General features: G+C 40.1%; 7 protein-coding genes across 12 annotated transcripts; 1 reads left to right on the top strand and 6 right to left on the bottom strand.

The window, feature by feature from the left end:
• Positions 1 to 1,012: 1,012 nt before the first annotated feature.
• LOC103855396 lies at positions 1,013 to 2,237 on the bottom strand. 2 transcript variants are annotated; one of them, XM_009132375.3, is made up of 3 exons: positions 1,548 to 2,237; positions 1,365 to 1,427; positions 1,013 to 1,272 (listed from the first exon to the last, which is right to left on the bottom strand). In XM_009132375.3, exons 1-3 carry the CDS (start codon positions 1,920 to 1,922, stop codon positions 1,201 to 1,203), a joined length of 510 nt encoding a protein of 169 aa, XP_009130623.1. In that variant the 5' UTR covers positions 1,923 to 2,237; the 3' UTR covers positions 1,013 to 1,200. The 2 variants fall into 2 exon arrangements, with proteins under 2 accessions (XP_009130623.1, XP_009130622.1); XM_009132374.3 differs by having other exon boundaries at positions 1,034 to 1,281.
• A 248-nt stretch (positions 2,238 to 2,485) lies between these two features.
• Positions 2,486 to 4,216, top strand: LOC103855395 (serine/threonine-protein kinase STN8, chloroplastic). The gene is made up of 2 exons (XM_009132373.3): positions 2,486 to 3,669; positions 3,738 to 4,216. Exons 1-2 carry the CDS (start codon positions 2,602 to 2,604, stop codon positions 4,086 to 4,088), a joined length of 1,419 nt encoding a protein of 472 aa, XP_009130621.1. The 5' UTR covers positions 2,486 to 2,601; the 3' UTR covers positions 4,089 to 4,216.
• A 36-nt stretch (positions 4,217 to 4,252) lies between these two features.
• Positions 4,253 to 6,510, bottom strand: LOC103855394 (mannan endo-1,4-beta-mannosidase 6). 3 transcript variants are annotated; one of them, XM_009132371.3, is made up of 6 exons: positions 6,267 to 6,510; positions 6,047 to 6,177; positions 5,691 to 5,958; positions 5,424 to 5,618; positions 5,008 to 5,342; positions 4,253 to 4,935 (listed from the first exon to the last, which is right to left on the bottom strand). In XM_009132371.3, exons 2-6 carry the CDS (start codon positions 6,175 to 6,177, stop codon positions 4,494 to 4,496), a joined length of 1,371 nt encoding a protein of 456 aa, XP_009130619.1. In that variant the 5' UTR covers positions 6,267 to 6,510; the 3' UTR covers positions 4,253 to 4,493. The 3 variants fall into 3 exon arrangements, with proteins under 3 accessions (XP_009130619.1, XP_033144853.1, XP_009130618.1); XM_033288962.1 differs by having other exon boundaries at positions 6,255 to 6,464; XM_009132370.3 differs by having other exon boundaries at positions 6,047 to 6,478.
• Positions 6,511 to 6,706: 196 nt separating this feature from the next.
• LOC103855393 (eukaryotic translation initiation factor 2 subunit beta) lies at positions 6,707 to 7,925 on the bottom strand. The gene is made up of 6 exons (XM_009132367.3): positions 7,848 to 7,925; positions 7,675 to 7,779; positions 7,444 to 7,586; positions 7,224 to 7,366; positions 7,068 to 7,153; positions 6,707 to 6,947 (listed from the first exon to the last, which is right to left on the bottom strand). The coding sequence occupies exons 1-6, from the start codon at positions 7,911 to 7,913 to the stop codon at positions 6,906 to 6,908; spliced, it is 585 nt and encodes a 194-aa protein (XP_009130615.1). The 5' UTR covers positions 7,914 to 7,925; the 3' UTR covers positions 6,707 to 6,905.
• Positions 7,926 to 8,046: 121 nt separating this feature from the next.
• On the bottom strand, positions 8,047 to 13,150 carry LOC103855390 (probable LRR receptor-like serine/threonine-protein kinase At1g06840). The gene is made up of 20 exons (XM_009132363.3): positions 12,874 to 13,150; positions 12,572 to 12,702; positions 12,328 to 12,478; positions 12,078 to 12,149; positions 11,914 to 11,985; positions 11,683 to 11,826; positions 11,523 to 11,594; positions 11,356 to 11,427; positions 11,198 to 11,272; positions 11,023 to 11,091; positions 10,876 to 10,944; positions 10,715 to 10,786; positions 10,519 to 10,605; positions 10,361 to 10,429; positions 9,775 to 10,277; positions 9,548 to 9,706; positions 9,185 to 9,468; positions 9,061 to 9,112; positions 8,731 to 8,981; positions 8,047 to 8,659 (listed from the first exon to the last, which is right to left on the bottom strand). The coding sequence occupies exons 2-20, from the start codon at positions 12,681 to 12,683 to the stop codon at positions 8,210 to 8,212; spliced, it is 2,835 nt and encodes a 944-aa protein (XP_009130611.1). The 5' UTR covers positions 12,684 to 12,702; positions 12,874 to 13,150; the 3' UTR covers positions 8,047 to 8,209.
• A 232-nt stretch (positions 13,151 to 13,382) lies between these two features.
• LOC103855391 (probable LRR receptor-like serine/threonine-protein kinase At5g37450) lies at positions 13,383 to 19,454 on the bottom strand. The gene is given in 21 exon segments (XM_018657603.2): positions 13,383 to 14,017; positions 14,119 to 14,366; positions 14,461 to 14,512; positions 14,603 to 14,886; positions 14,986 to 15,150; positions 15,256 to 15,776; positions 15,873 to 15,941; positions 16,033 to 16,116; positions 16,215 to 16,286; positions 16,368 to 16,436; positions 16,529 to 16,597; positions 16,671 to 16,745; positions 16,821 to 16,892; positions 16,998 to 17,069; positions 17,146 to 17,289; positions 17,385 to 17,456; positions 17,540 to 17,611; positions 17,714 to 17,861; positions 17,954 to 18,125; positions 18,228 to 18,369; positions 19,364 to 19,454. Coding segments are annotated over 19 exon segments (2,847 nt in total). The 5' UTR covers positions 18,042 to 18,125; positions 18,228 to 18,369; positions 19,364 to 19,454; the 3' UTR covers positions 13,383 to 13,546.
• LOC103855392 lies at positions 18,134 to 23,349 on the bottom strand. 3 transcript variants are annotated; one of them, XR_004456883.1, is made up of 16 exons: positions 23,063 to 23,348; positions 22,847 to 22,974; positions 22,627 to 22,759; positions 22,372 to 22,528; positions 22,204 to 22,282; positions 22,070 to 22,110; positions 21,854 to 21,970; positions 21,602 to 21,682; positions 21,134 to 21,196; positions 21,011 to 21,062; positions 20,652 to 20,726; positions 20,139 to 20,186; positions 19,984 to 20,019; positions 19,699 to 19,773; positions 19,364 to 19,562; positions 18,134 to 18,369 (listed from the first exon to the last, which is right to left on the bottom strand). XR_004456883.1 is itself a non-coding variant. In XM_009132365.3 (15 exons), exons 1-15 carry the CDS (start codon positions 23,220 to 23,222, stop codon positions 19,509 to 19,511), a joined length of 1,299 nt encoding a protein of 432 aa, XP_009130613.1. In that variant the 5' UTR covers positions 23,223 to 23,348; the 3' UTR covers positions 19,206 to 19,508. The 3 variants fall into 3 exon arrangements, 1 of the variants encoding a protein (XP_009130613.1); XM_009132365.3 differs by lacking the exon at positions 18,134 to 18,369 and having other exon boundaries at positions 19,206 to 19,562; XR_004456884.1 differs by lacking the exon at positions 18,134 to 18,369 and having other exon boundaries at positions 19,365 to 19,562; positions 20,135 to 20,186; positions 23,063 to 23,349.
• Between the last annotated feature and the right edge of the window lie 236 nt (positions 23,350 to 23,585).

Raw genomic sequence — 23,585 nt, forward strand, 5'->3', positions numbered from 1 at the left:
TACATGTTTCAGTTTTATCGGTTATAAATCAAACCATATTCAAATCCTACGATTTTTCTAAAATCACATCCATTCAGTTTGTATGGTATATACAAAAAAAAACCATATTACCGGTTGTGTAATATCTTTTAATAATATAAAATTAAAAAAAAGAACTAAGATATTTAAATCATTGATAACAAAAAATTTTAATGTGAAAAATTTAATAAGTTTATAATTTATAAATGTTCTTGAAAATTCATTGAAATTTTTGAAATTAAAATATTTATGTAATCTTATATGGTATATAGTTTAATGCTATATATATATTTGTTTTATTATTGAATGATACTTTTTACTCATATGGTTTTAAAATCATGTGTATCTTTTTATAATAAAAATGTTAAACCATTGATCATTAATTTTTAACATAATAATTTTAATAGTTTTAGTCATTTATTCTCGTTTTTTAAATTCAAAATATAACATATACGAAAAAAATCTAAAGTTTAATTTTATAGCTAATTTGATTGTTTAATTTATTTTAATAATATAAAATTAAACAAAAAATGATAGAGGAAATATAAATCGTTATAAAATATTTATTATTAAATCATTAATTGTCATATATATATATTAGTCATTTATGGTAATTTCGTAGATTTTATTTAAGGAAAGAAAATAAAATAATAATTATATCTAGCGGAACAATCATAAATGCTTCTATCGTAAATATCATATCATATCATCATATCATATAGTTTGACCAACGAATGTATCTAGCGACATATAAAAATCGAATGTAGACCTACTTATTTTTCAATTGAATGTAATTAACTACCTAATTAAGTAACATCTAAACATAAAGTTTTTTTTTAATTATTACAAAATTAAGGTTACAATCTTTCAAATGTTTCTCTTTTAATATATAGGGGATTTTATAATTTATTTTTTGAGAAGATTTATGAAGTCTCTTATACAGGTATAGTTTTTATTTTTTTAGTAAAATATTATTACTTTTATAAGATATATATACTTCTTCAAATACAGATACTTTAAGAAATCTTCTCAGTGAATAATTTAATGGGCCTGTGGATGAAATGAGAAGGGGCCCAGCATAAAAAGGCGTAAGTAACGAGACATTAATTACAGAAACAAAGCTTTTCTTAAAGACAAAGACAAAATCATCAAAGGAAAGTTGGGGTTGTTGGTCTGAGCCGCCTAGTAGTTTACTTCCTTTGATAAGTCGCTTGCGATCTCTCTGCTGTCTGCTTCCGGTTCATCTGCTCTTTCCTGAAAATTCTAGATGGAAACAAAAAGTGTTGACAAACACAAGAAGAAAAATGGAGAGAGGATGATTAAAATGATAAGATAGGCATGCTTACGAAGCTGAAGCTTTTCCTCTTCTCCTGCTCTTTCGCTCTCAGAGATCGGACTGGTAAAATTTTCTGTTGACCAAGAAACATTAAAATCGATTAATGTTTGCTTGAGAAATGGAAGCAAAATCTTGTCTAGGGAATAAATGGATTTTGGAGAGAGAGAGAGAGAGGGAGTAGATTTTTGCTTACGGAGGAATAAGAGTGGAGCTCCTTCAATCTAAAGAGACGATCGACTTGGATTTCAAGGCTTTTCTGGATCTCTCCTCTTTGGAGGAGTTGGCTCATCTTCAGGTCCAAGGCCCCGTCTCTTTCCTCCAGCAATTTCTCAGTCCTCTCCCGATCCTCTCTCAACCTCTCGAGTTTCTTCTTGAAGGCGTTCAGCTCCTCCGCAAGGGAAGCGTCCATTGATTCAACTACAGGAAGTGGAACTGGAACAAGATTATCCTTGGCATCATCATGAAGAGGAGGAGGAGCTTTGGCCCTTTTCAGCTGAAGTTGCGTATCTGCTGCTGGGACGTTGAAGATGTTTCTTGGCTGGAGAGCTTTTCGACCTGATGATTTCATTTTCTCTATCTTTGCAGTGTTATTGAGGAGGAGCCCCCAAATAATAAAGGATATATGCTTCTTCTTCTTTTTTTTTGTTATATAGATTTGAATTTGAATTGGTTTAGGCGCTTAACGGATACCTTCTTTTTGTCGTATTGCATGGTTCATCTCTTTCCCTGACATATTTATTTTTTATTCAGATTCGGCAATTGGAAACCAACTACAAAGCTCAAGAAACAAAACCTTGACCAATTGAGATATAATTGTATTATTGATTTTTATAAATACAACGGTGACCCTGTATTAAAAGATAGAAATTCATTTGGCATCTTTTATCAGAGTGTTAACACTAAAAGTTAAAGTTTAAATCAGATAGAAATTATTTATAACATACACATATAAAATGCATGCCAAATAATCTTAAGCTCTATTAAATGATTGCTTCTAATATTTATTATATTGAATATTTTACTCGGACTATATGCTACAAACAAATATTCAAGACATGATTGAGAATGGGCTTTGTTAGTTGGGCCACTTGAGTAAGAAATGAGATTGAGAAAGAAAGATGGTGTGGTGAGGTCTGTCTCTACTCTCACCATCACCACATACACAAGAAAGGGATGGAGATAAGATTGTTGGGGAAGAAGAAGAAGAAGAAGAAGAAGAAGAAGCTGGAAAGAAGAAAAGAGATAAGATGGCTTCATCTCTTTTCTCGCCAGTCACCACCGGCTCATTTCCTTGGCATCTCAAATGCGGTTTCTCCCCTCACACTCCCCTTTCATCCCATAAGAACAGCCTGAGATGCAGCTTTTCTCCTGTTGATTTTGTCGGCCAGTCTCTCTCTCATCTCCCTGCTTTCAACGATACGCAGAAATGGGCATCCTTTGCATCCGCGGGGCTTGTCTGGTTTTACCTGACGGCGAGGCCTGGTGTTCTCGTCGGGGCCATTGACGCATATCTCCTCGCTCCACTCCAGCTTGGGCTCGACACTCTGATCGGGGCAAGGAGGTTTAAGAGGTCCGACTTCTTGGTGACAGAGAAGCTCGGGGAAGGCTCTTTCGGAGTGGTGTATTCGGGGCTACTTCTCCCGAAGAATTCAAGTGTAGACGAGGCGAGGCTTATGAACAAGACCACACTTCAGTCTTTGGGGGAAGAATTTAAGGAGAGGGTCATTCTCAAGAAGGTGAAGCTTGGGGTCCGAGGTGCTCAGGAATTCGGCGAGTTCGAAGAGTGGTTCAACTACAGACTCTCACGGGCTGCTCCTGACACCTGCGCTGAGTTTCTCGGTAGCTTCGTCGCCGACAAGACCAATTCTATGTTTACTAAAGGCGGCAAGTGGCTCGTCTGGAGGTTCGAGGGAGACCGTGATCTGGCTGATTACATGAAAGATCGGAGCTTTCCTTCCAATCTCGAGTCCATCATGTTTGGGCGTGTTCTTCAAGGTGTGGAGTCTGTTAAACGTCGTGCCCTCATCATTAAGCAGATCATGCGCCAGATCATTACATCTCTGAGGAAGATCCATGATACCGGCATTGTTCACCGGGACGTTAAGCCCGCCAACTTGGTGGTTACAAAGAAGGGTCAGATTAAGCTCATAGACTTCGGTGCTGCTGCTGATCTTCGCATTGGCAAGAATTACATCCCTGAACGCACTTTGCTTGATCCTGACTACTGTCCTCCTGAGCTCTATGTCCTCCCCGAGGAAACCCCTAGTCCTCCTCCCGAGCCTATTGCCGCCTTGCTTTCCCCCATTCTCTGGCAGGTTCGTTCCTTCCTTTGTTTCTTTACTTCTTTTCTTTTCTTTTCTAGCAAGTAATCTTCTTCTTACAGCTGAACAGTCCGGATCTGTTTGATATGTACTCTGCTGGGATAGTGCTTCTGCAAATGGCCGTTCCGTCCATAAGATCTTCTGCGGGTCTGAAGAATTTCAATCTAGAGATCAAGTCAGTTGAATATGACCTGAATAGATGGCGGGACAGGACTCGGACCAGGCCAGACTTGAGCATACTAGACCTGGACTCAGGCAGAGGGTGGGACCTCGTCACTAAACTTATATCCGAGAGAGGTTCTCTGAGACGCGGACGCCTTTCAGCCGCTGCTGCTCTCAGACACCCTTATTTTTTCTTGGGTGGTGATCAGGCTGCTGCTGTTCTTTCTAAGCTTAGTTTCACCAGCAAGTAATTTCTTTTCATGTAAATATAATGTGTACACAACTCTCTGTTCCTCGAATAAACTACTCTTTTTTCTTGTATATGCTCCACTTCTCGAGTCATAATCAAACCAGCCTGAAGAAGGTATGTTTGTATTTATACAATGTCTGGTCTGGAATGAAATTTCTCAGCAGGTAAAAATAAGTTCACTCACTTCAATATACAGACATTTATATATAATTAAATACTTGTACTGTGTTCAAAAAAAAAAAAAAAAGTAAATACTTGTACACACTTTGCTGTTGTTGTGATTCACATAAGGTTTAAGTACTTAAAAAGCTCGAGGACGGGCATCTAAGACAGTGTGATATAAATGTATACACATATTAAACACTGACATTTGTATTACCGTAGCTGTGATTCATTCACAAAAGGTTTAAAGCTCGTCGTCGTGCGAAAGAAGGGCATCGAGGGCAGTGTGATTCTTTTTCTTGCATCCCCACTTGCATCTCCAGCCGCACAAGGAGTTGAAGATGGCAAGTCGCTTGGACTGCAGAGATATGATTTTTGAAGCGGTGTGAGCTCTCGTTAGATAAACCGCGTAGCCATCATCCATGAACTCTGCTCCCTGAGGGAAGACCTGCCACACCAGACTTCCCGCACCTGCCCCTCCTTTCCTTGTTGAGTTAAGGCTCATCTTGTACACCGTATTTAACATCATGTCACGGAAACTCGTGTTGAAACCAGGGTCATGTGCGGACACACCAAACTCTGTGAACAGAACCGGCATTCCCAAGTACATCTCTGCATCCTCCACATGAGCTTGCATCCACGAGTTAGTGAATTCCAGGAAAGTATCTGATACTGCCGGAGATATCCTACAGTTTGCAATTCATTTTTTTAGCTGTTCTCACCGTTTTTCAGATTCAGGGCACAAATCAAAAACTTACCAGGCATCTGGATAGACGTGAACCGAAGCAAAATCGACTCCAAGAGCTTGATTATTTCTGATGAAGTCGGTTCCGACTTGTGCAGCGTAGGGGTTGGGATTGAATTTGGTTCGAGCTGGAGCAGAGGGACCATAGAAGCCTTCGAGTCCGATCTCTACCATATGTTTAGCATCTAAGCTCTTCACAAACACTGCCATTTCTTGTATCCAAGACTGGAGTTTGTCACCGGAAGGATCAGAGGGGCAACGGGGCTCATTCATGAGTTCCCAGGCGAAGATTGTGGGGTCGTTCTTGTATGTGATGTTTGTGAAGGTGTTCACTCTATTCAGCACCGTCTGCAAAGCGACCACATTCATGTTACCAATATATATATATATGTTGTTTTGGATAGATAAAGCAATGGATGGAATAATCACCCGGACATGGGATTTGTAGAAGTCTCTCAGGGTGGGGTTGGTGAAGAAGTCGTCATCAGAGGTGAGATTAAGACCAGAGGCATTGCCCCATTTAACGTACTGAGCTTTGCCCCCATAGTCGTTCCAGTTGTTGACCAGTGAGAGTATAAGTCTGATCTTGTACTTTCGGGCCTCGCTCACCACGAAGTCCAGGGCCTGCCCAAATTGCTCAAACCTTTAAGCAAAAAAAAGAAAGAGAGTAATTAGGTGTAGATAGATCGATATTACCTTGAAGACATCTTCATCGTAAACAGAGGGAGATTTCTGGAGAGCTCTCCATTGACCGTCGTTGAAAGCCCAGGTCCTGCCTACCGTTAAACCAACTGCAGAGGCTTGTTGGAACACGTCCGTCACTTTGCCTCTCGTGGAGTTATCAGCTGCCAGAGTCATCATCCAGTAAGTGTTGAAGCCATTCACGTAGAATGGTTGTCCATTTAGGGTGAACTGCTGCCCTTTCCTCTGCACCATCTCCCATTCTTCTTCTTCTGAGTTAACCCTGCCGAAAAACAGTCTTAGTATGTCAAGTCTTTTCTTCCTGTAAAATAATACGGAGATATAATTTGTGATCATTAGTAATGGTGTACCCATGGGAATTTGCAAGAGCTCTGTGCTGTGTTAGAATCATGAAAACCGCAGAGCAGAGCACGAATCTGAATCCAAGACGGTCCTTCATTTTTTTACAGGTGTATCGACGAGGGGGGAGCTTCATATTCATCTGGTTACATGTTTGGGTATTTATATTCATACCAACGAATCCAATAAAACATGGACTCGATTATTAAAATCCAAGACCTTTTAACTTACAAGGCAAGAGAAACGTTCCTAGTTCCAAAACTGAGAGATATGAAACTTGAAGCACATGGCTCCTAGGTATCATTCAGAGGACTAAAGTGTGAGACAATTCCAAAGTAACGCGTCCCTGCCAAGCTAAGATTCGAAGAGCACCCACTTCTCGACAGTGGAGTTAGCTGACATGTCAAACTCACTTCATTTCGTGCACGCTTCAGTTCAGACCTACCCATCTTCTAAGTCATTTTACAAACAAGATTTGAGTCCAGGAAGCTTACTTACGTCTTCCGCATAAAATGATCACGAAATTGCACAATGTGATCATAAAACAACTTTTTGTTTTGTTTTGGTTTGTAACATCTTAGATAGGAGGGAACTCGTGTTTTTGCATTACATGCATATATAACAGAAAAAAGAAAAGTTACTTTCTTTTGATTCTTGTATCCGTTAGCCTATTCTCTCAGCAACTAATCATTAAGGAAGTTGTATAAGGAATACACAATTTTGCTCAGTATTCACCATCCTACATCTCTAAAGAGGCAGTAACTTCAAAACAGTATTGTAAAGAAAACATATCCTGGTTGCTTCTCAAAATCACAAGATAAATCTTACAATGCCCCAGCACGTGGCTCTTAACGTTGATGAGTTCCATATTCACAGGGGATTCGGTTCGTTGATCATTGCTACCAAACCACACTGCAAGAGAGCAGAACCCAATGAGATCAATCAATATATATATTTGTGTCATTTTACAATTTCACATCTATCTGAACGCAGCAATTAGGCACTTTCAGACATTATAGTTGTTCTACTTACCATCTCACAGCTGAGAGTGGAAATGCCATTGGCCTCCGCGAGAGCTGTGTCTGAACTTTTGCAGCAGCTGCAGATTACGAACGCATCTAAGAAAAATGTATACATATCAGACAAGACTTCCATTGCAAAAGAGAGAAAGAAGATAATGAAAGATACCAATGTATCTCTGAAACACAGCTTGGAAATGCTGAGAAGACACTAAACCCTTCATCTCAAGCTGGTGCTGTTTGTTGAGCCATCCCTTTGTCTCCATTTGGCCAAGTAAGAATGTTATGACATGACCTGGCTTTCTATGCATCCTGGAACATACATACATAGCTTTAAAAGGTGATACATAATAGATAGATCAACTAGGAAACAAAAACAAGGGTCGTACATTGTGCAGAGATGAGCAAAGTCTAAACAAACTGTTATATGTGTCCCTTGTGCGAGGAGCTGGGGACGACGCATCATCACTGTTCTTGGCCTCTCTGTGGAAACCTCCTCCTCACGAAGCATATCAAAGACCCTACTCAAGAGCTGTAGAGCATAGAGAAGCTGGGATCATTATCCAGAGGAATAGCATTACTCAAAAGCGCAGCTAATTTAAGAAGAAAAAAAGAAACACCTCTGCATAGCCATAATCGGGCTCAGAGTCGTAGGTAGCGTCTTCCCGTATAAACGGCCTCTTCTTCTTCTTCTTCTTCTTTTTGGAAGGATCCAATTTGGTGACCTACATCATCAGCATAAGAAGCTTTAGCAAAGCGGAACATACAAGGGATGAGCTAGTTTCAATGATACATCTAAAACCTTGTCCAGCTCGAGTTTCCAACAAGCCTCCTGCTCTAACTCTTGCTGTAAATCCATCGTTGCCGGCGGGTCCGATCCGACCGTCGCTTGAAACTAATTGATTGGTACGACGCCAAATGGGCCTAGTATCTTTTCATATAGAGGCCCAATTAGTGTCCTATATATATTTAGACATTTGACACGATACGAAGATTTGCTAACGGGTCCTTATTGGGCCTTTAGTGAGACATTTCTTTTTTGTTTCAAAGTATTTGTGTTTTTTTTCTTTTCTAAAGGGAATATATATATATGTTACAGATAACAGCAAACCAAAAGCTCACTCAGGTGTTTGTTTCGTTTGTGGTATGTATGACTCAGCGAGGAGCGATGCTGGGAACAACGCCGCTGCTGAGATCGCTTCCTAAAAGGCTCGCCGACTCGTAAAGGTCTCTTGTCACATTCGAAGATGATGTTGACAGCACCGAGGAGGACGACTTCGTTTCCATTTTTCCTTCCTTGTCCGGGAGCAGTGCCTCCAGCTCTTTCACCACCTCAGCCATCGCAGGCCTCATATCAGGCGAGTCGTGGCTACACCTCAGTGCCAATGAGAAAAACCTTTCCGCGGTTTCCATCGACCACGCCTCCATTCTCTTGTCTATCAGCGACACCATCATGTCCGCCGTCTTCACCTCTCGCACAATGTTTTTGCCATGGGATATGGCGTGCATACCAGTCAGCAGCTCCAAGAACACAACCCCAATGCTGTACACGTCGCTCTTGTCCGTCAGCTTGTGCGTCAGGAAGTATTCTGGATCCAGGTACCCCTGCAACAATCACAAACTAAGCCATCCAAATATGCTTCTTTTTTTTTATTCATTCGTTTTTGATCACTCACTGGAGTCCCACGAACAACCGTGGATACGTGTTTAGGCACATCCTCTTCCTCCTCCAAAGCAGGAGCAAGACGGGACAGTCCAAAGTCTGCAACTTTGGCATTGAAGTTGAGGTCGAGGAGGATGTTACTGGCTTTGATGTCTCGGTGGAACACTGGTGGGTTGGCTTCTGTGTGAAGGTAGAGAATACCCCTGGCTGCTCCCAAAGCAACACGAACCCTCATCCCAAAGCTCAATGTCTCCTTCCCTTTAGCTGCATACATAATATTCCATTAGGTGGGAATACTAACTAAATGGCACACACCGTCCATGGAATCTATCTAGTTTCGTACCAGAGAGCCAGTCGCGCAGGGTGCCATTTGGCATGAATTCGTATACCAGCATCTGCACATTCAGCAACGAAACGCAATTAAACACAAGTCACTGATAAATCCAGGAGGCTGGGAGAGAGAGTACCTGCTCCCCTTCTTCGTCACAATAACCGATAAGGGACACTAGATTCCGATGATGCAACCTGGAGAGCAACTCTATTTCATTCAAGAACTCCTTCTCACCTTGCAAAGACCCTTCATCAGCTCGCTTTATGGCAGCAACCGTTTTGTCAGATAACACACCCCTATAAACCTTTCCGTAGCCTCCGCGTCCAACCAAAGCTGAGCTACTAAAATCGTCCGTGGCCTCTGCTAGTTCTTTGAACCTGAAGCCTCTTATCCCAGAATTCATCAAGGAAGCTTTCGAGGCTGTGACATACACAATAGATTCAATTAAACTTGGGGCCTTTTAAGTGACTCAGTGGGGGTGGGGAATGGTCACACTTACAAGACCGTCTTCTAGATATCTCACGCTCGTGCTTGCTGTATCTTCTAAGCAACAAGGCGGCAACCATGGCGGAGATTGCAACAGCAGTCACCACAGCCCCTGCAGTTATTGCTGCCAAACGTCCCCAGCTCACACCTTTCCTTTCACTGCCCAAGTTAACTGAGGAGATAAACACAAGGTTAGATTAGAGGTCAATCAATGCTTCGGTTACAAAAAATAACACTCACCATATGAATAAGGCCCCTGCAGAGTGAAGTTGAGCAGCTCATATGGTCCGAATAAGTCACTCCCGGGAAATCTCCATGATGCGAATATGCCTCGGATTCTCACAACTTCACTCGTGTTAAATGTGCTTCTTGTAACTTGCGGAAAAAGTTTCAGATGCATCCTCAGACGAGGCCCTTTCTCCCATTGATAAGAGTCAATCCAGAGTTGATAGGGCTCCATTTGAAGAAAATCGGTAACGTACTCCCCGAATTGATCAATATATGGAGGGAAGTATGAGAAGCTAGGACTCTTCAGACGGTATCCAATCCTGAGAGGCGCTGCACAAAAGCATCGTAACGGGGATGCTGGACTGTATTCGTAGAAATCAGGAGTGGGACAGGCTAGAGGAGGACAGTCTGTTGAGTTGATTGGTGGTGGTGATGTCCACGCTTTTCCTATGGATTCGCAGAAGAGGCCTGCATTTGTTATGCTTCCGTTCTTGCATATCGGATTACCATCAAGCCTGGAGACGAAACAAGAAACTTCTCGTAATCAGCATTCAAGATCATAATTACTAACCAAGCTATACGAGAAACTACGGGGCACCTTAAAGTGACATTTTCTGGAAGGGTTAGATCTCCTTCAACATGTGACAGACTATTATTCCTGAGATCCCTGTAGGATTTCCGAGACAACAAGATAATATCAGACAAGTTGATGAAATGCAAGTGACTGTAAGTGAACTAGGGAAACACGGCTATTACAGTAGAAGTCTAGCTTTCTTCCGTAATGAGATATTCTTCCAGAGGGAATCAGGAATGGATCCAGATAACATATTGTTCTTCATCGATCTGCACAACATTTGAGGTTTTATTATTCATTTACTTGCCAAGTCGACATTGCTACTCTCACAAGCCTTATTCTCTTTGGATATAAAGAAACATAAGCACAATTTCTCACAGCATCTGAAGCAAAGGGAGATTTGAGAAGCTCAGCGGAATGGATCCGTTTAGTATGTTGTTTGATAAATCACTGCAATAAAGACTCAAATCAATAAGGTATAGCTGTAAGGTCACTCGATAAAAGAAGGGAAACAGAATTTTCATCTGTATCACGCATACATGGTTGTCACATCCTCAGAAAGATTAGTAGAAGGTATAGGTCCTGTGAGCTCATTCCAGCTAAGATCCCTGTAGTGATCAAGAAGCACAAACAAATTCACAAAATGGGAATAGAGAATACATGCATTGAGATTGATCCCAACTTACAAGTATTTGAGACGACGTATCCTGCTAAAATCAGGAAGAGCCCCTTTCAAACTACAGTTTCTAAGACTCCTGCAAGTGGAAAATAGACAAAACAACAGAATAATATATGTATGAGTCTTTGAAATGACAAAAAGAAAAACAAAACGACTTGAGATAACAGTGGGCCGAAATTTACAGCTTCAGTATACTAGAAAAGTTTCCATAGGAAGCTGGTATATCTGATCCACTGAAGTTGTTATTATCAAGTTGCCTGCAGTGAGAGGAAAATAAACCATCAATCTAACAATTATTTGTACAATGAGGTAAACAAACACAATAGAGAAACAAACATACAGGATTTGCAGGTTTGGCAACTGAGACAGTTGTGGTGGGAGATCTCCGGATAAATTGTTGTTGTCTAGCAGCCTGTAAAATTTAGTTTGACCACTTTTAACCACCATGATGATATAATAGCCCAAATAATGGAAATAGTGAAAAAACATTATTTGGCAAAGACTCACACGTGAAAGATGTTTGTAAGACTGGAAAGCTCAACTGGAATCTGGCCGCTCAACGAATTATTGTTGAAGTGCCTGTAGAAAGGCCAAAAACAAAATTTGTGAGTTGACTGACACTGAGAAATCTGCGTCTGAAGTTGATGATGATCACTGTCTGACTCACAGATGTTTCACTTTTCTCAAGTTGGAAAAGGACTTTGGTATTGGTCCTGTGATATTATTTTCATCTATCTGGAACCTGTTCAAGTTCGAAAGATAGCCTAGTTCGCTTGGTAAAGGCCCTGAAAGTTTGTTTCCATTCAGCAGCCTGGCCACAGGTTACAAAATCAGAAGAAGGTAAACAACACGTGCTTGGTTCAGAGAAATGATTGATTATCAGGTAGGTCCAACTTACAAGAGTACCAGGGATGATATCTGCCCTATCTCCTTTGGAATTGAACCACTTATATTGTTCCACATGAAATCTCTTCATTTAGTTAGGCACATGAAAAGACTCAACATTTTAGTACAACATAAAGGAAAATATAGGGCTCACACACTTAACATGTTGAAACTTACAATATCTCGAGATGAACTAATTTTCGGAGCTCTGGTGATAAACTCCCGGAGAGATTCATATTCATCAGCAAGCTGTTATAGGAATAGCTGGTCATGTCCCCAGAGAATAAACAGAGAAAAGAAATGGAAAACTGAAGCAGCTTCTCCCAAGTTAAGCATGTAAACTCCAACATATATACAAGCCGACCAGCGAAGAAAGGAAGATGAAGAAAACAAAAAAAAAAAATGATTGTGATAAGTAAAAACATACAGTTCTCGGACATGAAGGTATTCGTCAGGTCCAATCTCATTGGAGCAGATAACTCCTGTCCAATTTGACCTGCAAGGGTCTCCTCTGTTCCAGTTTCTCAAAAAATCTTTAGGATCAACTAAACTTCTCTTAAGTGATCGTAAAGCAGTGACTGCAAAATGGAAAAGAATCACCTAACAGAACAAGATGGCTAGAACTAAAATTTGTTGGAAACAGACAAATTTTGGAAAGTGCAGTCACACACCTTCAGAAGGGTCTGTTCGCTGTGCATCGGCAAGAAGAAGAAGAAGAAGAAGCAGGCAGAAAAACGCAACAAGGAGCGGATATAGAGAGACTCTCTGAGGCAACAACACCATGATGCGTGGGAGAAGGTAACTGCATAAGATGATGATGAGGATATCAAATACTAGTTGAGTAATATAAAAGCGCTGATTAATCAAAATCCAAGGTGCTCTCTCGTATTTATGGCAGAAAAGGACACAGCAGCAGCAACTAAAATTCAACGCCAAGCATTCATTAACTAACTCTAGGACAAAGATCATTTACCTCAAGTCTTTGGTTAGATCAAGTCATGTTTCCAAAAAAAAAAAGGCAGATGTAGATAAGAGGAATCGGCGTGGAAATCTGCAGAAACCCTAGAGACCGGAGAGAAGTCAAAATAAGGAGGAAACAATGCAGATCAAATGAAAGGGGATAATTAACAATCAATCATTATTCATGGGGGAAATGAAAAGTAATCGACAAGGACCATCTTGTGGGTTTGATTTTTCTGCACAGCGATGGTGGATGTGGTGGGAGAAAGACGGCGACTTGACTTGAGACGCCCCCCACCATTAGAATAATATCTCTGGGAAAGCTTGAACCCTTTTTTCACTCGAGTGGTAAAATTTCATAACTGGGTTGACTCCCAGCCAGCAATTCGTGCCGTGCGACAAATTGAAACCCAGACGCGGTCTTGTTTGTGTTTGTGGTTGTGTCGTATTGTGGGTCCTCTTTCTCAATACAACAAGTCAACTCCTTTCTCAGTCTTTTTTAGAAGAAAAAAAAAAGAAAAGAAAAGCAGGCAATTATTATTTATTATAAAGTCTAGAATTCGAAAGATGATAGCTTTATTGGCTTTTTCCTCATTGTTTTGCTTATATAATACAATAAGTAGGAGAGAACGGGGAAGCAAACTGCACACCTAAAGAACTGAACACACAATAAAGAAGAAATATTATTAGCGGGGAGCGATGGAGGGGATGACGCCACTGACGAGTTCGTTAGCTGTGAATTGTGAGAATGTACTGTGGTTATTATAAGAGCCAAGCCCTGCAGCGAAGAAGCCTGAAGCAGAGGATTGCACCGACGGGCTTGAATATGGCTTCTCTTCCTTTGTAAACAGGTTCTCGAGCTCCCTCACGATCTCCAGCATCCCTGGGCGCTCTACTGGGTCATCCCGGCAGCATCTGATGGCCAGCTCCATGAATCTCTTCACCCCCTCCTCAGAGTAGTCCTGCCCCATGCTCTCGTCTATCACCGACAACATCATCCCGGCTTCCCACGCTTCCTTCACCTCTCGGACGATGTTCCTCCCGTGTGAGATTGGGCGCATTCCTGTCAGAATCTCCAGAAACACAATCCCCATGCTGTACACGTCACTCTTCTCTGTCAGCCTGTGGCTCAAGTAGTATTCTGGATCCACGTATCCCTGTTTAAAATTATATTTACGTTAGAAGCATCTTTATTTATTAGTTAGTCCAAAAAGAAGAAGAAGAAGGATATAACTTATTATTAGGAACAACGACATACAGGGGTGCCTTTGACGATGGTAGTTACGTGATCCCTTTGCACACCTCCACCGTCTAGTGCTATGAGCTTTGAGATTCCAAAGTCTGCCACTTTAGGGTTCATCTTGTTGTCCAGAAGAATGTTGCTGGGTTTGATGTCTCGATGGATTATTGGCGGGTCCGCCTCTGTGTGCAGATACAATATCCCCCTCGCTGACCCCAGTGCTATTCTCAATCTTAGCCCGAAACTCAGCGGCTCTCTGAACCTCGCTGCGTTCATTGGATAGAGAACATATTTATAACATCACAAAAAATTTCAAGATTTAAGGATGTGGAGGTGTGATCTTCTTCTTAATTCTTTTACCAGAGAGTGCGTCTTGAAGAGAACCGTTGGGCATGAACTCATATACCAACATCTGAAATAGTGTCACATAACAAGGCCAGTTTGACACGTACGTTTTGACAAGAGAATAAACAAACAGCATGCATGATGAGTTCTCGTTCACCTGTTCTCCTTTCTGATCGCAGTAGCCAAGCAAAGAAACAAGGTTTCGGTGGTGTAACCGTGAGAGCAACTCGATCTCTGTGTAGAACTCTTTTTGGCCCTGAAGAGATCCTTGCTCTGCACGTTTGACCGCCACAATCAGGCCACATGGTAAATGCCCTCTGTAGACCTTCCCATAGCCTCCTCTGCCAATCTGAGACAGGTCACTGAAACTGCTTGTTGCTGTATCAAGTTCCATGAAATTGTAACCCTTCACGCTTTCCATGTTCATTGGAGATTTAGGGACTAAGCCAAGGGAGAAATTAAGATAATGGAGAAAGTAAATAAGTAAATCTTTTAATTAGTCTGTTGATTCACAAACATAAATTGACTCTCATCACTTACTCGGCTCTTGTTGTTGTTGGACATGCTTAGCTTTTCTCTTGATGAAGAAGAGGAGCAATGCTAGAAAGGATAAGCCAAGGAAGAAAGCAATGGTTCCTCCTACAATGATTCCAATTTTGACACCTTTGCTCATTCCCGACTTACTCGGGTATAAGTTGAGAGTAACTACATGCATGCAACACACACAAAACTTTACGTACTCTTTTGGTTCACACAATAGGATTTTGTTAAAGTTGCTGAGTAGACAAGACACTATTATTATACTATTACCGTCTTTGTAAGGACCCAGGAGGTTGATATAGATAATCTCGTAGGGGCCAAGAGAATCGTCGGTATCCAGCGAGAAAGTTGCAAAGAAGTCAACAATGCGTGGAAGCTCCGTTGAGTTGAATTTACTGTTCAAATCTGGAAAAACCTTCATGTTGATGGCTAGCCTTGGACCCGATTGCCACGAGAATGATTCAATAGACAGCTGATAGAGATTTATCCCGAGATTGGATGCCACATCGAGCATATAGGCCACTGTGTAAGGTCGAAAGTCAGAGAAACTTGGACTCCTAAGCCGAAGTCCAATCCCAATTGGTGCAGCGCAGAAACATGGAACTGGAGAACCAATCACGTATTCGTAGTTTTCGCTCACGGGGCAGGATTGTCGTTTGCATTCTCCCGTGCTGCTCGAGTTGTCCGAAGAACTTCCAGGAGATTCCACCACGTCTACTGCTGTTGAGACGCCACAGAGATCAGCTATGTTTGGCTCATTTACTCTTGCACAAACTGGGTTTCCGTAAAGCCTGCTCATCACAAACAGACAAACGAACTGATGATTCTCTCTCTCTATCTATCTATTCACGTTACTAACTCTTTTGTCACATTTACCCCAAACTTACTTGACCGTGACATTGGAAGGAGGGTTTAGAACGTTTGACACATTTGTAAACAAGTTGTACCTCAAGTCCCTGCAAGTTGTTCCGATTAACATAAGAAAAAAAAAACAGCACTAATCTTGTTTAAAAATTGATCATCAATGTCTTCTGTATATATGCTGACAGGATCAGTTTCGCCTCTGCAGTAAAGCTAATCTTCTCCCATATCACAGGAATCTCCCCGCTTAAGTTGTTGTTCTTCAGAGACCTGAAAAAATTAGATAACCAGTACTCTTTGTCTTCTTTTTTTGTTTTCTTCTCCTTGAGTTATTATTAACAAGAGAAGAGACAGAAGGTGGATCTTACAGTCTCTGCAAACGTGCAAGGCCTGAAAAATTTGAAGGGATGGATCCGTTGAGCATATTGTTGTACAGGTTACTGCATACAATAAACAAGTGCACTACTTCATTTTGTATGTAACGACATATATCCATTTTCTTGACTTGGCTTTGAACCTACATAGTTGTGATGTTCCCAGAAAACCTCTTGTTGGGAATCTCTCCTGTGAGTTTGTTGGAAGATAAATCTCTGTATAAGAAGAAGCAGAGAAAAATCATCAGTGACCAACATACCATGGAATAATGCTAATTGTCTATTTTTCTCCTGTTTAAGTGACTCACAAGTAATAGAGAACCGGTGATCTGCTCATATCAGGAACGGGTCCTTCTAAATTGCAGTTTCTGAGACTCCTGTTTATGGTGTAACCAACCAAATCAGTAAGCAACAGGAAGAAAAAAAACTCAACTATGTTGTGCTTCTTACAGTTTGACGAGATTGGGTATCTTTCAATAGGAAGATGGGATCTCTGTCCCAACAAAGTTGTTATTGTCCAGTTGTCTGTAAAGAGCAAATTAAGTTGAACTTGGAAGAAAGTGGGTCGCCTCTAATAAGAAGTTGGAGACACAAACTTACATAATTTTTAAGCTTGCCATCTGAGAGAGCTCAGGTGGAAGATATCCAGTTAGCTTGTTATTGTCCATCAAGCTGCAAAAAGAAAAAGTTGAGCCGCACCACAAGACATATCCATGGGAATTAATTAGATTTGAATACCGATCATGATCAAGTTTTACATGTAATCAAGAAACTTACAAGTGCAGAACGTCAGATAAGGAAGAGTACTCAGGGGGAATCTGACCCGTGATTGAGTTGTTGTTCATGTGGCTAAGCAAAGAAAAGTACAAGTGATGTCAAATTGGGGTTTGTTAGAAGAAGGAAGAGGGAAAGGGAGATCTCTCACAAGTGCTTCAGTTTTTTCAGATTTGCTAAGGACGTTGGAAGGTCTCCGCTGATGCCGTTGTAGTCTATCTGAAGGATTAAGAGATTGGAAAGAGAGCCGAGTTCTTGAGGCAAAGTCCCCGTCAGTTGATTTCCACTTAACAGCCTGCACCAAAAAAAAAAAAAAAAAGCTTTTAAGTGATGCGGTCAAACCAGGGGAAGTGCGAGTTGATGGAAAAAAAATGATCAAAGACTGCTTACAAGAAGATGAGATGAGTCAAGTTGCCTACTTCTGGTGGAACCTGACCCGTTAGATTGTTCCACATGAAGTTCCTGTGAATCAGGTAATCTATATTTTTTCAAAAATAAGACGCTCGGTTGGTAAACCAAAGCTCTGAGGAAAACATTGCACATACAATATGGTGAGGTTCGCTAGATGGCTGAGTTCAGGTGCAAGTGTTCCTGTGAGGTTTAAATTCAGCAACCGCCTGCGTCATTTGACCAATCCAAAGAAACAGCACGTAACATTCTCAACTTATTATTTGGTTTTGTCAATTTAAAACTACAGAAGAAGAAAATCTATAACGTACAACTCTTTAACATGAAGATAGCCATCGGAAGGATCAGCGATGCAGAAAACACCAGTCCAATTAGAGGCGCATGGATCCGTCTTTTTCCAGTCTTGAAGATGATTCATAGGGTCCTTCAGTTTGCGACGAACAGCGTGCAGAGCACTAACTGCAACCATAACAACATAAAAGACCTCATTAGCGGCACTCATCACTGTTTACACATACGGTGACTGCTCAGAGAAATATAGAGTACCGTACCATCAAGAGGATGAGTGATCTGTTGGGAATCCAGCAAAGACAAGCAACAAGAAGACAACACCAGCAGAACGAGGCCGACCGCACTCATAATCTCTTATATCTTTTTGTCAGCTTTGTTCTATAAACCAGATTACTATTTCTTTTGCTCAGAGATTACCACCACCTTGAAATGCTGAGAGGAATGATAATACCACTTTAAAAAGGACCAGTATATATGGAAGGAAGTTCAATACAGATGCAAGCAACGATGAGCTTAAAATACTCAAAACGGAACTGTCAATAACCCTCAAGTTGGTGGTTTTGCTGCAATATTTATATGTAAATACTGAGTGTTGGAACCGTTTAAAAGGATTTCTCCAAGTCTCTTCCTCCTCCCCCACCCCACCCATTGGGACTGGAGGAATTCTTTTGTGTTCCTGCAGTATGACAAATTCAAACTTTTATTTTAAACAGAAACAGCCCAATGGACATTATTACTTCAACCATATCCTCCTCCAACAGTTGACATTTGTTTATTGCTTGTTTTTTCTTCTCTCTTTTAAGAAGTAAATGTCATTACACATCATTGTCAGATCTACGTCTGTACATAAACACACAGAGATTACATTGCCTTCTTTTCTCTTGATAGACAGACTTTTACTAACACTGGGCACTTGTTTGAAACATTCTCGCTACAACAGAAATATCTTGACTTATTCATAACCCAAAGAGAGAAGATAAAAGTCGGAATCATCTTGACTTTTGGCTTGTTAAAAAATAATATGTAGTGACAGCTTTTTGTATCATATGATTAAATTGTGGAAACAGAAAGTTTCACATAATTATGATCATTGAGATAAATCAGAGGAAGCAAATATGCTCCAATAAGAGCACACCAAGCAGAAATTTGAGTAGAGAAAGTTGTTTTTAAAGGTTTTAGTTTTCTTCTAAGCAGAGTAATGTATCAGTGGTTAAGACATTAAACAAAAAAGATGCATTGACTCGGTCCTTTTGTCATTTGTTTGCTGCTAGTTGGTGGATAATGATCCAGGTTAAAGGAGTCGAACAGAGCGTGTGTTTTAGGTAGCTTGGAACACATGAATACTATGTTTTAAAATTAGGGGTGGCTCCTGAGTTTATTATATATCTCGTGGAAAACCTTGCAAATACTGGATTGCCATTTCTTATTAAATATTCTACAGGAAACTGACTTAAAGAAGGGCAATAACACAATATATCTCCGGATTTTGGTTCTTAAAAACTTACAACTATATTTGTTTATAGTAACTTTAGTGTTTTTTTCTTCAAGAAGAGTACACAAAACAAACTTTAAAATATTATTTATCATATAATTCTTGAAAATTTGGAAATACTTGCAAATAATTCACAGACTCACAAATAGCAAAGAATCTAGTAGGACAATTAACTTACGTAGCCACTTTTCACTTCCTCCTCTGCAATGATATTGAGGTAATGCAAACAAAATAGTCGCATAAGAGGTCATGATTTTCCATTGATGTCTTCGTGCAAAAAATGATGAGTTTTCATGCCTCTGATCCACCTTCAGCTTCCACTTTCAGTTTGTCGGCTCCACTACTGGCGGAATGCAATCTACTTTATATCGAAGAGTCTATTCGACAAAGATTTTTTTTAAAAAAAGAAAAGACAAATAAAACAGATCCTCATTAGTGAAAGCAATGGGAAAGAAAGTTAAAAAAAGGATACTAATTCACTTTATCTCCCGTAAAATGTAACTATCATTCTACCTTTTTGAAGAAAGTTGAATACGAATTATCCCAAACAAGTTTGTAGTTTCCAGCCATTAGCGTAGAGAAGTTTCCCTGCAGGAACAAACATAGCTGATCCTGAAACGATGACACTAAACAACACAGCTATGCACATAAAATAACAGCTAAAATCCTAAAGATAACTCATAAGTTTCCCATAAAAGAACTACTTATTAAACAACCCAACTAGAAAAAAAACTCACAAGCTTCCACATATAAAATTATGACATTAAACATTAAAACATATATGCACATGGAACTCACCTGGTCAGCTTCATACCGATGGTAAGGTAATATAAGCTGCAACCAAAAAATAAAAAATCACACCTCAGAATTCAATATCTTAAAGAGTGAGACAATGTGTGAACTATATTCTACTAAAGTTTAATGAGAGTTTAGAAACTAATAAACGCACTCACAGTCTTTTCCCCTGAAGCACTTATGTACTCCACGCAAAATCCAATATCCTGGTAAATATAATTTGGAATTACAACAGAGGACCAGCCACAGAAGGTGAGAGAACCTAGCTTAGAATTTATATCAAATCCCCTATCAAGACACAACAGTTCTTGTCTGCCTTTCACATTATAGATTTACAACATAGATATATAGGCTTTCAACTAAGTGCAAAAATAAAGCTAACCAGATTCTAGCCAAAAAAACATCAGCATATACAATGTTATATCGGTAATAGGGCGGACAGAGACAATCTGTGATACTTTCGACTTGAAATCCAAAGAAAAAAAAACACAATTTTCATGAATCCTCAAACAATCACTGTAGTAGCTTCTAAGGGAAAACAACCTAGACATCCCTATGGCTATAATAATCAAACAAAATTCTCAAGAGGAGAGCAAAACCAAGCAAGAAAAGCAATCAAATGATTTAAGGTTATATAGTGGAGAAACAAATTGAGGTTCGAAAAGCAATACCATGCTAATCTTGCCTTGCACCAAAGAAAAATCCCAAGCAATATACGAATTTTCGGATTCCACCATCAATGACACCTAGAGAAACAACAACAAACATCAATCAATGATATACATACACATATATAATCATCCATGTACTTGTGTAAGACTCGAATGCAAGTGCTTATTGCTTAATGCTTTGAGTTTCATAGTTTCATATATGCCAACAGAAGTCGTGGATACCACACACTAATGTCATTAACATCACTTTTCACTTTTTAAACACTAACAATTCCAGACGGAACTAGTGTAAAGAGTCTAAGAATGGCCAAACATTCAATTTCATTCATAAACAAAAGCATCTGAGGGGAACATGTTACCTCATAGGTTCTCCCAGCTTGAACGATTATCTCCTTGTACTCCTCATTTTCCCTAAGAAGTACACACTCTTAAAGCATATATAATGAACTATAGAGACAATCTTGTGAATGATGGAAGCTAACCTTGAGCCCAATGTCCCAGCGGTATCTGCTGAAATGAAGAAGGGGGAATTGGCAAATACATCGCTGGAAAGACGCAAAGTAAAACGTTAATTTTTTTAATATTGATAAAACCAATGCCTAAAGACGTCTAACGTAAGTAACGTTGGAACTGTAGAAATAAAAAAATTTAATCAAAAATGAAGATAACAAAAAAAAACTAATTAGAGAGAATGTCTAGTAACGACATCGTATTCTATTAGACTTATTCCAAAACTTAAAAGGAATGCCTTCACATACTAGCAACAACTTTAACAGATCCAAATCGGATTAGGAGATTAGAAAACTACTAAAAAGAAACAAAGGAAAACAAGCCTTAAAATAAACATCAGCGAAATTTTCGTGCAGCAAGAAAGTGTCAAAAGTCAACTTCCCCCAACGTTTGTGTGATCCAGCACATCAGTACCACGACTCTAGAAAGGAAGATGATACCTGATAAACGTGATGAATCTTTCAAACTCAGATGTGTAGACGATAACAGCTTCAGACAGGAGATTCATTTGGTTTTTATTCCTGCCCATCGACATATAACAAAATCTCACAACCTCTAAACGGGAAAGTTCACAGAGAGTTTTCATGAACACGTGAAGCGCAACGATTATTGACTTGTGTGAATTTAAGGAAATCTAAATTTATCAACAATAAAATAAAAAAAAAAGGGAAAATAAAATAGAACAATCTTACAGTTTGAAAGTATCATATCTTTCCCAAAGAAGTGTTAAGGAAACCCGGATTGCCGTCACCATTTTTGTGAGATTGTATAGGTGAGGTCCATAACGTTCTCGTTGTTCTTCCATTGGCCTTTGCACAAGAAGATCAGTTCTATCAGCTAAAGTTTTTTATGAAAACTGAAAAACACTCATTGACTTGTTTATTTTCGTATGAGGACATGGTACGTACCCATCATCATCATTTATTTGTCGAATAAAATCCAACAACACCTACCAATGGATGAAAGGAAAAGAATCAACAACTAAAGAAATCATTCTATGCAAGAATGGGGAAGCCCACATGGCAAGAAATAGTACACTTACCTGTGGAACTCCTACCAAGTACTTGACGAGAGTTTTGTAGACACCGGTGGCAGAGCCTAGCTGGGCCAACTGTCTCCTCCTAGAAAATAAAAAAAACATGTCTCTTTAAGATGCTACATACATCTACAAGCAAGTAAATAAATTAACCCAAATAAGAAGAGGGATCACCGCTCCATCTGCTGCTTCCAAAGAAGAGCATATGTGTCGCGTATGCTCCCTCCAGAGCTAACCAACGCATCAACCTCCGCTTGTTTGTTCCTCTCCGACCTCTCTTTCTGCTGTCTGATAAGCGTTCCACGGAAATCTTGAGGCATGTAGGTCATAACTGTAGAAAGAAGGAAATCAATACATAGTCACTATGAGGCTGTTTCTCTCTCTCTCTCTATGTATAAAATAAAAACAGTGTGCTGCTGTAGAATTAACCAGTGCTAAAAATGCGCTCAGAGTTTTTCGACTGGAAGGAAATCATAGCAGTCAGAGCTTTATCAAAATTGTCCTTGAGATGTCTCAAAGTGGAAGATAATTCAGCATCTTCGGATGTGCAAGGTTCCCGAAGCTGAAACAAGAGAGAAAGAGAGAGAGAGATGTTGTCACCAAGAAGAAGAGGAAGGGGGAGGCTTAGGTTGGGGACAAAACGATTCACCTGAACAGGCCACCGAGATGGTTGCAGAAGAAACAATATCTCCTCCATCTGCTCCCTATTTTTCCACATATTCTCATCAATTTTGTGAGGAGGCTCTCGGTTCGCTTCCTCGATTAGGGAAGCTTCCCCTATAAAGAGGAGGGAACGATATGAGGAAATTAAAAAAAAAAACAAAAAACACACACACACACAGCAGTATTAGTGATATAATGGAACCTTGTGAAGGAGGAGATTGGAGGGCTAGTAGCTGAATAAGCGAAGCCATGTCAGAGTAAAGCCGAGAAACGTCGTCTGAAAGAGGAGGAAAAGGATATTTGTCGTAATAAGATGCTAGAAAAGCCCTGGTGATGGGCACAAGCCCTTCCGTCGAAGCCATCTTTAATATCCTTTCGCGATCTACTCACTCACACTCTATACCCTTGGTCTCTCTCTCTCTCTGTCGGCGAAGAGAAGAAGACCAATTCAGAAGATGGAAGAGGAGAACGAAGACGATGAAGGATACTCGGTCTTTCCACCTAAAAGGGCCTTTTCTAAGCCCATCTGTTATTCTCTTTTCTGGGCCCTTTGTTAATAAAGGATTGGGCCATAATATATTGGAGAGTGGTGGTCTCAGCATACCTCTTAAACATAATTAATAGCTTGTGTTTAATTTCTGATTGCACAACCCTTCCTAATACACACTTATTTGAGCTCTGTTTTAGCTAGCTATTACGACTTACGAGTGTCCAAAATTTGCATG

Source organism: Brassica rapa, chromosome A03 (genome assembly GCF_000309985.2).
Source record: "Brassica rapa cultivar Chiifu-401-42 chromosome A03, CAAS_Brap_v3.01, whole genome shotgun sequence".
Lineage (NCBI taxonomy): Eukaryota > Viridiplantae > Streptophyta > Magnoliopsida > Brassicales > Brassicaceae > Brassica > Brassica rapa.